The 15,306-nt window shown below is 38.7% G+C and overlaps 2 protein-coding genes across 4 annotated transcripts in view; one reads left to right on the top strand and one right to left on the bottom strand.

Moving 5' to 3' along the window:
• LOC149569773 (uncharacterized) overlaps window positions 1-15,306 on the bottom strand; it is a 71,014-nt gene that overhangs the window by 28,935 nt on the left and 26,773 nt on the right. Inside the window, exons 4-5 of one of the 3 annotated variants that reach the window (XM_089822496.1) lie at window positions 13,390-13,433; window positions 12,932-12,981 (exon numbers count right to left, since the gene is read on the bottom strand). In XM_089822496.1, the coding sequence (XP_089678622.1) occupies window positions 12,932-12,981; window positions 13,390-13,433 (94 nt within the window). The remainder of the gene's footprint in view (window positions 1-12,931; window positions 12,982-13,389; window positions 13,434-15,306) is intronic. The other 2 variants (XM_089822497.1, XM_089822495.1) reach the window with 2 other exon arrangements.
• On the top strand, window positions 6,636-7,995 carry LOC149569774 (uncharacterized). The gene is made up of 4 exons (XM_089822493.1): window positions 6,636-6,712; window positions 6,821-6,973; window positions 7,059-7,459; window positions 7,564-7,995. Exons 1-4 carry the CDS (start codon window positions 6,649-6,651, stop codon window positions 7,978-7,980), a joined length of 1,035 nt encoding a protein of 344 aa, XP_089678619.1. The 5' UTR covers window positions 6,636-6,648; the 3' UTR covers window positions 7,981-7,995.

Here is a 15,306-nt window from a genome sequence, read left to right as displayed (position 1 = left end):
AACTTATGTGGCTATGGTGATGCAATTAGTGGCTGACACCTCATGATCTTGAATTCATTAATAAAAATGTCTTTTATTGTTGCATAAGAATTTTGTATCGACACAAAAGCCATGGACTATGAATTGAAAGAATTCTTACTTCAATGTCAGGAGCATTATAAAAGCATCAATTCAGACTTCCATAAGAATATCTCCACTTGTTGACAAAGAGCTCAGTGGATGCATATCTGTCAATCTTAAAGAACAGCTACCACAAACTCGTAATTTTGAGATAATGGGGTGGGAAGAAATTCTCATCAGCCCCTCTCTCCAACCCACTCTAATAAGATGTCATAGATTTTGAGCAGATAATATAGAAGAAGAGAGATTTGATATGCACACTAATATTTTATTTCTATTCTTCTTGCTTTTAATTTAACACGTTTACTTATTTATAGAATTTCTATTTCCTATTTTATAGGAAACTATCTATAACAACTTGCCACTTGCTAAAGATCAAAAACTATATATATAGTCCATACAAAACTAACAAATCATAACCAATAATTAACATATGGGGGTGATGTGATATTCCAACAAATATGCATTAGGATAGGGATAAATAAAGCAAATACACATTATCAACACTATAACAATATAAAAGGACCAAGGCTCAATGAATTAAAATATAAAAATATGATAATATTCTATAACAAAAGGAATCTTTCCTATATGATGATAATAAATAGATAACAATGTTAAATTCCAATAAACGAAAGAGAAGGATGATGGAATGTAATGTCCCCTTTCTAGCATTCATAGCATGATGTTGTCGTTAGCCTATTTTCCCACAGTCCCGTAGGCTAACTAGGACATTAAAAGGGCTTAGAGGCCATTTGGCCTAGACAGTTTCAGTTGCAGGTCTTTCTGAGGGGTTCTGAGGCAACTTTGGGTATACTTACTATTTATAGTAAGTCATCTTGGACATGGCCGGACATTCAGTCACAGTGGTATGTCGATGGTAATTGTTTAAAATCGATAGGAAGACTTATTTATCATTGATAAGATTTGTTATGCATTGATAAAGCCATTTTATAAAGTTAATTTTAAATATTTAACTTTATTAATGCATAGACTATAGTTTGTGAAAAATATTTAAATTAAAAGAGTTCCCTTTATTTTTATAACGCATTGGAGACATAAGGTACATAAAGAGAGTTATGTTTTATCCCACATTGAGAAAACGAAAGCTTGAGCTCTTGTGAGAACACTATAAAAGAAATGGAAGAGCTTTTTTTTGTATGCTTGGATGAAGATTAATGTTATGTTGCTGGATATCTGATTATCGGGCTTGGAGGACGGAATCCCTCTTTGCTAGCATTCTCTTTGCTGTTGGAAGACACAGTCAGGAGGATCAAGGGTGTTTTCACTTCAGGAAACACACTGGGTTTCATTTGGGGCGTTTGCATAAAGAAATTTACAAGGGTTTGAGGTGCAGATCTGAAGTTAGTTATTGCTATAGTGCCGCATGAACAGTATTTTGCTACAGTCGGCATGAACAGCATTTTGCTACAGTACGGCGTGAACAGTGTTGGTATCAAGTTTACTTGTTTTTTCGGCTAATTAGAAGTTTGGAGGGCTGGCTGACTACATCTGCAAAATACTACGGCAACTAATTCCAGGTTTCTTCTGTCAAATTTTGATATTTTGCATAATAATTGTTGAATACAAGTCTGAAGAGTTGTTGCAGCCGTTAAGGCAGCTGTAAGTGCACATCTACATTTAAAAATCACCCTTTATTAGCAGATTGAAAGAGTTTCCAGATTTTTCATATACTATTGAATGTGTGCCAAGTGTTTGTGAAAATGTTATGATGTGTATTATGCATTTTAATGTCACTTCATAATTGTTCGTAAATCTACTCATTGGAAAGCAATTTATTGAGGAAATCAGCTTTATGAGTTTGCATACAAAGTGTTTGACAATATTCCTTAAGTTAAATTTCTGCAAGTCAAAGTTCAAATCAGGGGAGGATATTACAGTGGTATCAAAGCTATAAGTCCTGCCATCCTGTGGAGGTCTTATAGGAAATTTGGAACTGGCGGATAGAGGGGAAAGTGTTTAATGAAATGTCAAAACACTAAAATCAGAGCATTTATGTTTGAGCATGCGACAGGGGCCTTATAACTTCCGCAATACCAGAGCAAGACAAAGTAGGAGTTCAAACCTGCAAAGCAAACAGTCTAGTTCATCCGTACAGGGGGGTATAGAATCCAGTCATACAAACACAGCGGAGGTATTCTTTGATCAAGACAACAATATGGGTGACCGAGATGACAGGAATACAAGATTAGGTGGAGGCGGGAATGCCGGTCCAAAGCCTGGAGAGGAAAGATTCTTACAGTTATTAGAGACCTTGGTACAGGGTCAGCGAGTAGCAGAACAAAGGGCACAGGAACAGAATCAGAGATTGGATCTTATGATGCAGATGATGGCTCGTCAAATGGGGTTGAATGCTAACATGGGTGGAGGAAATAATCAGAATGGTAACAATCAGAATGGAAATGATCAGGATGGGACACATAATGGAGATGAACAAGTTGGGAACAATTTCGGTCATGCACCCCAGCGAGCTAGGACAGTGAGTTCAAGGCCCATGATTCCTACATTTCCTCCTAGAGCTCCAGAGCAGCTCGTACCAGAGCCCCAGATTACTGATATACAGGACCAGTTGAGGAGAGATTGGGAAGCCGGAGGGCCAGATTTTACTGCTGCAATTACCTTAGGGAGTATATGGATGTGTGGATGAAACATATGCCACGTGGACATGACAGGAACCAGAGCTATGAGCTACGGAAGAAAGTAGGGAGACTTGAGTTACCATATTATGATGGCTCAGGAAAGTCTACAGCAAGAGCTTGGGTTCAAAAGCTTGACACATACTTTCAATTGAACCCTATGCCCGAGGAAGAAGCTATTAAGTATGCAGCAATTCATCTCGATGGGTTAGCACACGAGTGGTGGCATCATGGTATGGTCACTATGGGACATGCACACATTACCTCATATGTGGAGTTTACAGAGAGGCTGATTGAACGTTTTGATAGGAAGGATCCAGAACTCCATTTCAAGGAGTTAGCTTAGCTTAAACAGTGGGGATCATTGGAAACATACATTTCAGAGTTTCAGAAACTTGTAGTGTTAGTAACAAATGTATCTGAACGGAGGATACTAGTTCTATTTATGGATGGGTTAGCTGATCCGTTGAGAGGGTGGATTAAAGCTCTCAACCCTCCCACTTTGCAGGAAGCCATTAAGAAAGCTCGTGACATGGATTCCTCTTCATCTTCAAAAAATAAATTCCAGGCAAAGAGTTTCCCTTCAAGGAAAGATAAGGACAGGAAACCTTTTCATAAAGAGGTTCAGCCAACTAAGGAGGAAAGTAAGAGGTTGGACAATGAGACACTTAATGATCTCGGGAAGAAGAAGCTTTGTTTTCATTGCAGGGAGCCTTGGGATTTATCACATCAGTGTCCATTGAAAGCAAAAGCTAAGAAGATGGAGTACTTTTCAGCCGAAGAGTCAGTAGATGGAGATTCAAAGCAGTCATCCGAATCAGATGGAGATGATGATAGTTCTTCACAAGAGGAAGCACGCGGTGATAGCACGATAGCTCAGTTGTCAAGTATACAGGAGGCCGTCACTTTCAGAGTTAGGGGAACCTTGGATGGACAGAGAGTTGTGGCACTCATTGATACAAGGGCGACACATAACTTCATTGATGAGAAGTTTGTGACACGCAGAGGGCTACATACAGAGGAGCATAGGGGATTTAAGGTGATGGTTGCCGATGGCTTCAAAATTGAATGTACCAAGAAAATCTCCAACTTGCAGCTTCGTTTGGGAGATTATGACATGACAGGAGATTTCTTTGTGGTCAACATTGGTGATCATGTTATGGTGCTTGGGATGAACTGGATGAAGTCTCTGGTAGAGTTTACATTTAACCTTGAGAAAATGGAAATGAGGTTTGAGGCAAATGGTAAGAAGATAGTGCTCAGAGGTTTGTCAGATGGGAGACTTCGAGTGGTGTCACTCAAGCGGATGCAGAGTTTCTTTAGACATGATCAGGTACAGTGGGCAGCAGAGTTTAGAGTAATGCCTGAGATGACAGAGCAGCATAAACTAGAGTATCCACCTGATGTACAAAAAATAATAACCAAACATACTAAGGTGTTTGGTGAGATACCTCCAGGGAGACCCCCGGATAGGGGAATCGAGCATGTTATTGAATTAGAGGAAGGGGCTAAGCCCGTTATCATCACACCTTACCGCCATTCGAAGAGATATAAGGATGAAATAGAAAAGGCAATTAAGGAGTTGATTGACATGGGGCACATACGGCCAAGCAAAAGTCCTTTCGCTTCGTCAGTAGTATTGATGAAGAAGAAGGATGGTACAATGAGGATGTGCATTGATTATAGGGAGCTAAACAAGAAGACAATCAAGAACCGATACCCTATCCCGCGCATCGATGAGCTTATTGATGAATTGCATGGTGCATGCTACTTCTCCAAGATTGATTTGAGATCCGGCTACCATCAGATACAGGTTAGAGAGGTGGATGTGGAGAAGACAACTTTTAGATGCCACTATGGACATTTTGAGTTCTTAGTCATGCCCTTTGGGTTGACAAATGCCCCTGCCACTTTCCAGTCCTGTATGAATAGAGTGTTCAGAAATCAGTTGAGGAAGTTTGTGTTGATATTTTTTGATGATATATTGATATACAGCCGTACTTGGGAGGAACATTTGAAGCATATTGATACAATGCTCAGTATTCTAGAGAGGGAGTCATTTTATGCCAAGATGAGTAAATGTGAGTTTGGGATGACAGAGTTGCTCTATCTAGGGCATATTATTAGTGTAGGAAGTGTTCGGGTTGACCCAGACAAGATCAGGGCCATTCTGGATTGGCCACCACCGAGGAACACTTCACAACTCAAGGGATTTCTCGGGCTTTGTGGGTTCTACCCATAGTAACGAGAATCGCCCAAAAATCGCCTGAATCGGCGATTCCGCGACCCGATTCATCCTGGGCGATTTTTTTTGAATCGTGAATTGGTATCGCCGATTTCTGGGCCATGAATCGCCTGAATCGCTGATTCAGGCGATTCATGTAAAAATCGCCAAAATTGCCTTAAAAAATCGGCTGTGAATCGCCCGCGGCATGTAAAAAGGGAAGTTGAAATTTTAAAAAAAATCACTTGTTTTTTTCACTTTGTTTTTGACCTATTCTCTTTGTTATAACCCTAAAGGGCCTTCTATTTGTGAAGCATGAGTAGAAGAGAGGAAAAGTGAGAGAGAAGAAGAGAAAAGAAAAGCCATAGGTTTCCAACCGGCAAGAAGGAGGAGCACCAAAGAGATCAGCAGGCCATTTGGGGAGCCCATCAATTGCTTTGGGAGCATTAAGGAGCCAATATCAACACTCCTCAACTCATTTGCAAGAGGTAAGTGCTTATTTTTTTTCTTGCATGTTAGTGTATTATGCATTTTTTGTTAAATTTTTAGTGTATTATGCGTTTTTTGTTAAATTTCTATAGTTTTCAAGAATTTTAGTGTAAATCTTGAATGCTCTTTATTTTTACTAAGTTGCAAGCTAGGGTTTGTTGTTTTCTAATTTTTATTAGCTTCAAACTTTGATATTTTACATAAAAAAATTTATTGCAGCAGCCTTTGCTCTCATTTTTCGCAAATTCCAATGGGTAAAAAAGATGAATGTTGGAAATATAATGAAGAGTTTCCTGGAAGAACCAAATATCAAACAAAATGCATGTTTTGTAAAGAAAAAATAACTTCCGGGGGTATTTATAGATTGAAATTCCACATTGCTGCTATACCCGGACATGATGTTACAGTTTGCACTCACCAAACTCCTGAGGCAAAACGCAATTGCTTAATGGCATTAGAAAAATTTGAAAAAGAAAAAGCAAATAGGAAAATGCAAGTTGAAGGGTTAAGAGGTATTGGCTCCCATGTTCCCGCATCCGCAGCCGCATCCACATCTGCATCTGCATCAGCTTCCGCATCCGTAGGTTGTGTTGGAGAGGGTTCTTCTAGGCCTCCTTTTTATCCTAGTTCTTCTGCTCGTGCTAGTGCTAGTGCTAGTCGGTCACATACTGAGACGGAGTCCCACACCAACCTATTGCAGCCTAGAGTGCGGAAAAATAGAATGGATAGTTACTTTGTGCCCCGCACTGCTCTTGGTTCCCAACCCACGCTTGAGGGCATGGGTTTGAACAAGGAGATTCACGATGCTGCTAGAAAGGAGATATGCAAATTTTGGAACTTTTGCAACATTCCATTTATTGCAGCCAGGTAATTGATTCTTTTTTCTTTGTTTTCTTTAAAGCTAAAATTAAAAGTAAAAGTAAAACTTTAATTATATCTACTTGTTTTATAATTTGAGTCTTTGACATCTAAACTTTTATTTGTGACAGGGCTCCTTATTGGCAGAATATGATAGATGCGGTTGCTATTTGTGGTCCGGAGTTTAAAGCCCCAACTGAGGCTGAGTTGAGCGGATACCTCCTGGATGAGATGGTAGAGGACATGAGGGTTGACCTCGAGGAGAACCGAAAGGAATAGATTGCAAAGGGTTGCACCATCATGACTGATGGTTGGACCGATAGGAGGAATAGAACACTCCTCAATTTTCTTGTATCCTGTGGAGGTGATTGATCATTCTACTTTCCTACATACATTGTAAATTTTGATTTGTTGAATGCTAATTCGTTAATGATCCATTTAATATTATAATTCGTTGTTTTGTTACTTGTAGGATATACCATGTTCATAAAATCCATTGATGCTTCCGCACATGTGAAAAATGCCACATATTTATGTGAGGCTATTGAGGAAGTTATAGCAGAGGTGGGAAAACAAAATGTGATCCAGGTGGTGACGGATAATGCAGCAAATTATGTTGCAGCAGGTAAACTTTTAACTTTGCAAGTTTTGAAAATAAATTTATTTGAATTTTGAAATTTGAGTTTCTAATTGACTTAAAATTGTTGTAGGTAAACTTTTGATGGAGAGGCACCCCACCATATTTTGGTCCCCTTGTGCGGCACACTGCATTGACCTCATGTTGGAGGAAATTGGCAAACTTGAGTTTGTCAAGTCATGTGTGGAAAGGGCAAAAAATATATGCAAATTCATTTATAATCATGCATTTGTCCTTAGCACAATGAGGAAGTACACAAAAGGCAAGGAGTTAGCTCGCCCAGGTATCACGAGGTTTGCCTCGAATTTCATCACCTTGCAGTCCTTGTTGACATCAAGGGATGGATTGAGGAGCATGTTTGTTGGGCAGGAGTGGATTTGCTCTTCTTATGCTACGACCACTGTAGGGTTAGATGTGGCGGATTGCATATTTGATGAGGATGGTTTTTGGAAACCCGCTAGAGAAATCCTTAAGGTAAATTTATTGCAATTTAACATTTAGTATTTTGCTTTTACTTTAAGTAATATTATTTTATATTTAAGTTTTGACTCAAATTTTTTGTTTTACTTTATATGTAGGTCACTGAGCCCCTTGTAGCTTTGCTACGAACTGTTGATGGGGAGAAGCCCTCTATGGGCTACATTTATGAGGGCATGGATAGGGCCAAGGAGACCATCAGAGCCCAATATGCAGGAGTGCAGGAGAGGTATGTCCCTATTTGGGACATCATCGATAGGAGATGGCAGAATCAGCTCCATCGACCCATCCACGCAACAGCTTACTATCTGAATCCGGCATTTCGTTTCCGTCCTGAGTTCAAGGCGGATGCGGAGGTTCTCACTGGCTTATACACAATGATTCAGAGATTGAGTAGCGATGAAAATAGCGCTACTGCGATTGTTGAGCTAGACCAGTTCAACAATAAGGAGGGGCCACTTTTCTCTGGCAGGATGGCCATAAATGCTCAGACAACACTACAGCCAGGTAAAAATTAAATAATATATTCAATGTTCATGAATCTAGATTCTAAACTTAAAGTTGATTATATAATGCATTAATTTTAGAGTTGTAATTTGTAAATGAGACTAATTGTTTTTATTTTTTCCTTATTTCAAATAGATGGTGGCAAATGTTTGGGGCCACAACCCCAAACCTTCAAAAAATTGCCATCCGCATTCTGAGTCAACCGAGCAGCGCTTCTGAATGTGAGCGCAGTTGGTCCATGTTCGAGCACATCCACTCGAAGAGGAGAAACAGGTTGACAGTGCAGAGGTTGAATGATCTTGTCTTTGTTCATTACAACCTTCGTCTTAGGATTAGACAGATTTTGGGCGCTGACTCCTCTCCGATCATTCTAGAGGAGATTGATCCAGAATCAGAGTGGATCACAGAGACCGTGGACCCAGTCTTCACTGAGGAAGACCGCGCGTGGGTTGACCAGGTGGATGTAGAGGCTGAGGCTGTGGCTAGGGCAGAGGAGGCAGCTAGAGCACGTTCAGGCATTGGTAGACGCACACGCGCACGCACAGACGCAGGCCCTAGCGACATTATTCATGAGCCCATTGCCCATGCAGGGGACATGGCTCGGCGGTCCTCTAGGACCTACCTTACACGCCTTTCTCATAGGCAAACTGGATACTCAGAGGCTGAGGTTGAGGCTGTAGCAGAGCTAGAGGATGATGAGGCTTGAGCTGGAGCCTTGTTTTTATATTTTGTTTACACTGTATAGATATTGATAGTGATACTGAATCACTGATAGACATATGTTTCAAACTTTCATGGATCTTCATCTTAGATTTATACATACATTTATGATTTGATGTCTTATAGATCTTCATGATTTCATCTTACTGATTCTATGATTTGAATCATTATGATCATTTGATTTTTATTTACTTCAGCTAGCATACAATTTACATTTTAGTACATAATGATAACATAGTTACGTATGTGATGGATTTTATGTTTCATGTTTACGTATGTTAGATTCTATTTGATGATGTTATAGTGTTTTTAAGTTATATTCAATAAAGGGTGCATGAAATAAGTCTTAAATTGTTAAAATCTTTACATTTAAAGGGTTTTTTCAAATTTGCCGATTCATCGCCGATTCACCGGCGATTCACCCCCGATTCACGATTCGATTCGGCCGTGCCGATTCCGATACGATTCCGATTCACGTTACTATGGTTCTACTGTAGATTTGTGAAGGGATTTTCACAGATAGCAGCACCACTTACAGATTTGACACGGAAAGATAGTTTCAAGTGGTCAGAGAGGGCTCAGGATTGTTTTGACAGGTTTAAGGAGCTGATGAGTACATGTCCTGTTTTAGCCATTCCAGATTTCACCAGGCCTTTTGAGTTGCAGTGTGATGCCTCGAGAGAGGGCATAGGAGTTGTTCTCATGCAAGACAAACATCCCATCGCATATGAGAGTAGAAAATTACGAGGTGTGGAGAGAACCTACAGCATCTACGACAAAGAGATGCTAGCAATCATGCACGCGCTAGCTAAGTTCAGGCAGTACTTAGTGGGAAGCCGATTCACAGTAAAAACAGATCATAATAGCTTGAAACATTTCCTTGGACAGAAGGACCTTAATGACAGGCAACAGAAATGGGTGAGTAAATTACAGGCCTATGATTTCGACATAGCCTATGTCAAAGGGAAAAAAAATATTGTTGCAGATGTTTTATCTAGAAGGCCTCATTTGCTTGCTGTTGGGATAGTCATGGATGATTGGAGAGAGATGATCTTGGCAGAATATGCTAAGGATAGTTGGGCATCTAGCATTATTGAGGGAGCTATTCAAGATAGTCGATACACTGTCGTAAATGATTTGATCATCTACAAGGAAAGGATTTATTTAGTACCCGGGTCTGCTATGAAGCAAAAGATTTTGAGGGCATTTCATGATTCACCAATGGCAGGACATCCCGGATTCTTTAAGACATATCGGCAGGTGAGAGAGCGCTTCACTTGGAAAGGACTCAAATCAGAGGTGCTTCAGTTTGTTAGGGAATGCCTTGTGTGTCAGCAGAACAAACAGGAACATTCTTTTCCGGGGGGTTTACTACCTCCCCTACCCATACCAGAGAAGAAGTGGGATAGCATTTCCATGGATTTTATCACAGGCCTCCCCAAGGCACAGGGTCGGGATTGTATCTTTGTTGTGGTAGACAGATTGACGAAATTTGCACATTTCTTTGCAATTTCGTCTACATATTCAGCAGCACAAACAGCAGAACTATTTTTTCGAGAGGTATTCAGACTACATGGGATACCACGGAGCATAGTCAGTGACAGAGACATCAGATTTATGAGCCACTTTTGGCAGGAGTTGTTCAGGTTATGTGGAACAGAGCTCACTCCGAGTACCAGCTACCACCCCCAAACTGATGGGCAGACAGAGATAGTGAACAAATGGGTTGAGGGGTACCTTCGAAACTACATTGCAGGAGAGCAGAAGGCTTGGGTGAAGTGGCTACATCTAGGGGAGTACTGCTATAATACCTCTTTCCATATGTCTATTCAAATGTCCCCTTTTATGGCACTGTACGGGTATGATGCTCCTAATTTTTTGGATTTGTTATTTGGGGACAGCAAGGTGCCTAAGGCCAAGGATACTTTGCAGGAGTGTCAGGACATTATGCGATCCTTGAAGGAAAATTTGCAAAAGGCACAAAATCAGCAGAAGCAATATGCTGATCAGCACAGGGTTGAGAGGTCTTTTGAGGTGGGAGATATGGTGTACCTCATGTTACAGCTGTATAGACAGTCCTCTCTCAAGAAGAGTGGAGCAGAGAAATTGAAACCACGCTACTATGGACCGTTCAAAGTAATCAGGAGAGTGGGCGAAGTAGCTTATGAGTTGGAGTTGCCTGCAGACAGTAAAGTGCATAATGTGTTCCATGTGTCACACCTTAAGAAGGCATTGGGTCACAATGTGGTGCCTTCAGTAGTATTGCCACCTCTTGATGATGAAGGGAAGCTTATCTTGGTTCCCGAGGCCATACTTGACTCCCGGGAGAGGGTGCTTCGTAGGAGGACTATCAGGGAGTATCTAGTGAAGTGGAGGAACCTACCTGTCGAGGATGCTACTTGGGAAAATGAGCAAATATTGCAGCATCCAGAGCTGAAATTGCTTGAGGACAAGCAATTTTGGGAAGGGCGGACTGTAATGTCCCCTTTCTAGCATTCATAGCATGATGTTGTCGTTAGCCTATTTCCCCACAGTCTCGTAGGCTAACTAGGACATTAAAGGGGCTTAGAGGCCATTTGGCCTAGACAGTTTCAGTTGCAGGTCTTTCTGAGGGGTTCTGAGGCAACTTTGGGTATACTTACTATTTATAGTAAGTCATCTTAGACATGGCCGGACATTCAGTCACAGTGGTATGTCGATGGTAATTGTTTAAAATCGATAGGAAGACTTATTTATCATTTATAAGATTTGTTATGCATTGATAAAGCCATTTTATAAAGTTAAATTTAAATATTTAACTTTATTAATGCATAGACTATAGTTTGTGGGAAATATTTAAATTAAAAGAGTTCCCTTTATTTTTATAACACATTGGAGACATAAGGTACATAAAGGGAGTTATGTTTTATCCCACATTGAGAAAACGAAGGATTGAGCTCTTGTGAGAACACTATAAAAGAAATGGAAGAGCTTTTTTTTGTGTGCTTAGATGAAGATTAATGTTATGTTGCTGGATATCTGATTATCAGGCTTGGAGGACGGAATCCCTCTTTGCTAGCATTCTCTTCGCTGTTGGAAGACACAGTCAGGAGGATCAAGGGTGTTTTCACTTCAGGAAACACACTAGGTTTCATTTGTGGCGTTTGCATAAAGAAATTTACAAGGGTTTGAGGTGCAGATCTGAAGTTAGTTATTGCTATAGTGCCGCATGAACAGTATTTTGCTATAGTACGGCGTGAACAGTGTTGGTATCAAGTTTACTTGTTTTTCGGCTGATTAGAAGTTTGGAGGGCTGGCCGACTACATCTGCAAAATACTACGGCAACTAATTCCAGGTTTCTTCTGTCAAATTTTGATATTTTGCATAATAATTGTTGAATACAAGTCTGAAGAGTTGTTGCAGCCTTTAAGGCAGCTGTAAGTGCACATCTACATTTAAAAATCACCCTTTATTAGCAAATTGAAAGAGTTTCCAGATTTTTCATATACTATTGAATGTGTGCCAAGTGTTTGTGAAAATGTTCTAATGTGTATTATGCATTTTAATGTCACTTCATAGTTGTTCGTAAATCTACTCATTGGAAAGCAATTTATTGAGGAAATCAGCTTTATGAGTTTGCATACAAAGTGTTTGACAATATTCCTGAAGTTAAATTTCTGCAAGTCAAAGTTCAAATCAGGGGAGGATATTACATGGAATCCAAGCAGTGAGGTAAAAAAATATATATATGCATTAAATATTAATAAAGGAATTAAATTAGAAAAGGGAAGTTTGTAGATTTAAAAAAAGTAGAAGGAAATAAAAATGAGAAAGGAATATTAATGTATGTGATAAACGAACAGTCACAACACAAGGCAATAATATATGAATAGGCTTATAAAGTAAATAATACGGCAATAAAATGATAGAGAAATAATATTAGATTCTAAGGAAGAAGATTGCAATAGGCAAAGAATGATAAGCGAGGCAATAATAGAAGTATAATCTTCTGCAAGAAATGAGAAGTTAATAGCTGAGTTAACAATTCTTAAAATACAATGTAGCTTAGATAATATAAAAATTAATTAAACTAGAATACTTATATTGAGAAAACTTTATGTAAAAGCACCAATAAACACCATTGTTAAGGCAATTAAAACAAATAAAATCCAAATTCTTTTTTTTTAAATATATCAAATCTAATTAATGTTTTATATAGTGGATCTGCTTTATACATTGGGTCTGCTTTTTGTTTTACTTACATGGATTGTGCTGACCTCCTATACACTGCCGCCACCATAGAATGCCTATTCTATTGATGTGATAAGAAAAACAACAAAGAAGAAGAGATAAGGCTGGCTACTTCATATCATAAATACGCAGAGTTCAAAGGTTATTCCAAGTTAAATTTCCAACCTTATAAATATAGACAGGAGATTATTGTGAATGAGGACAATAGAGTGCAAGTTGATAATTGATTATGATGTGTAAAATGTACAATCAATAAAGTTTAAGTTTAGCAAAATAAATCTGAGTGATTATAAAAATCATCAATTTTAGATACCATCAAACTCCCGTGGAAGTAAAAAGTTGCCAGTGTGTCTGCAAATAAGATATTCAGCATGATGTTCCAACATTTCAGTAATATACTGAATTTACATGAGTTTTAAATTCTATATATCAACTTTAATATTATCTCCTAAAACCATACAAAGATCACCTGGAAAAGATAGACTCCTAAGGCAATGCCTTGACTTTCAAAGCCTGCATCAACAAATAACATGTCATGCTTTAAAATTATTTCTCAAATAAGGGCAGAATAATCTCTGCCTGTAAGACATTGTGCTTGTTGTTTTCATTATAAAACTGAAAATAGGACGGGTTTGACAATAATAAGATGATGCCATGTCAAACAGTTTCACATATAAGTGTGCTGGTATAAAAGGCCCATGAGTGTAGGAAAAGGGGTAAAAGCATCTGAGCTATCCAATAAGAAAATTAAGATCATAATTGCAGGTGAACCATAAGCATTCGTGGTTTTTTCTGCCTTGCTTCAATTCATTCAACTAAACTAGCATGTAAGCATATCATTGAGAAAAACTTGAACCATATAAACCATACATATTCTATTAAAATAATGGTGTTCAGACTTTCTTGGGTAAAAGAGAGCCAGACAGATCGTACCGCCAGCATGGATTGGTATATAGTTTAAGTAGCATAAGACCTATATAATCAAGGTTTGTCATCTACCAATATGCACCAAAGTGATTTTTTTGCGTTAAGAGAATTTGTAGAGGTACTTATTGGCAAATTTCATACCCACATTTATGGAGAATGAGCTAGTTGCAGGGACGACTAATGGGAGATTAAGATTGATTATAAAGTTGTTTATTTATTTAACTTTTTGGGCTCTCTCTCTCTCTCCCCACCCATTTCCTTTGCTTATCTATCTACGTTCCTTTACCTCGGTTTCCTCCTCTCGAAGAAACCAACCGACATAAGTGCAGCACCCTAAGTAAGAAATCATGCCTGGAAAGTCATGGTTAAAAAAAGCCAACAGACAAAATGTGCAGTACCGAGTTTCCTCAAACAAGTTCCAAAAAAATTTTTACAGTCAAAAGTTTATCCAGAAAACTGAATTACAGATGCATTACTTCAGAATTAGGAGGATACCAAGCATCAAAGTGTCGTATTGCATGTCTTAAAAAACACTCAAAAAAAATTCCAAATACCCAGGACTCTGGGAAAATCACGGGCAACAGTGCCATGTTGCACATACTTGAATTCATTTTTTTTCTGAGGAAGCCTTATGTAGGAATTTGTGATTCTAGATGACTAAGCAACAACACTGAACTGTCCTGGAACAACATTAGACCTCAGGTGCAAAGGGACAAAAAATGGCGCAAGGGACTCCATCCCATGAAAATTGTAGCTGAAGTCTAGAAATGGGAGTGAGTCAAACTTCATTCACTTGATGAAGACTGTCAAACTGTGTAGAAACAGTACAGGTTCCAAGTTATAACAGAGGAAAGCATAACAAGAAATATATTTGGACACATTCAATTTTAGAAGGGTATAATATTTTATCCAAGGTACAGATTCAAAAGAAGTTCCTTGAGGCATAGAAAGCATTGCCAATATCACAATCATCATTCTGTATGTAAAGCATTGCATCAAGAAGAAGGGATGGATATCCAACATAAAATGAGCATATCTTTGATTGCATGATTAATGGGAAGATTTGTTCTGTAGCACAGCCATAATGGTATAGTAATGTCATAATAAGGTATAGAATATAATAAGTGCTTGGAAGAAGAGTGCAAACATTCTAAGACTGTACTACAAAGAGAAGATTAATGAGCTCAACCAAATGAAAATATGGTCCAAATTGTAAGGAATTCATGTGGACATATATGACATAAAGCAAAAGCACTTTGTTAGTAGCTGACTTGAGTATGAACTATTGGAACAAAAGATTATGGACTCAATAATATATAGATCAAGAACCACATGATCAAAAAGGTTGTGGACTAGATCATACATAGATCAAGAACTACCGGACTAGATTATACATAGCTCAAGAACTACAGGACCAAAGGTTTATGTACTCGATTAAATATAGACTTTAAATAGACCA

Source organism: Cupressus sempervirens, chromosome 3, assembly GCF_028749045.1.
Source record: "Cupressus sempervirens isolate cs-2001-9-10 chromosome 3, ASM2874904v1, whole genome shotgun sequence".
Lineage (NCBI taxonomy): Eukaryota > Viridiplantae > Streptophyta > Pinopsida > Cupressales > Cupressaceae > Cupressus > Cupressus sempervirens.
Note: the sequence above shows the minus strand (reverse complement) of the source record. Positions and strands in the feature narration are given on the sequence as shown.

Excerpts from the sequence above, each read along its gene's own strand:
- LOC149569774 (XM_089822493.1), top strand. The coding sequence starts at position 6,649 with ATGACTGATGGTTGGACCGATAGGAGGAATAGAACACTCCTCAATTTT. Across the intron at positions 6,713-6,820 it reads TTTTCTTGTATCCTGTGGAG|GATATACCATGTTCATAAAA; the intron begins GTGATTGATCAT and ends TGTTACTTGTAG. Across the intron at positions 7,460-7,563 it reads CCGCTAGAGAAATCCTTAAG|GTCACTGAGCCCCTTGTAGC; the intron begins GTAAATTTATTG and ends CTTTATATGTAG.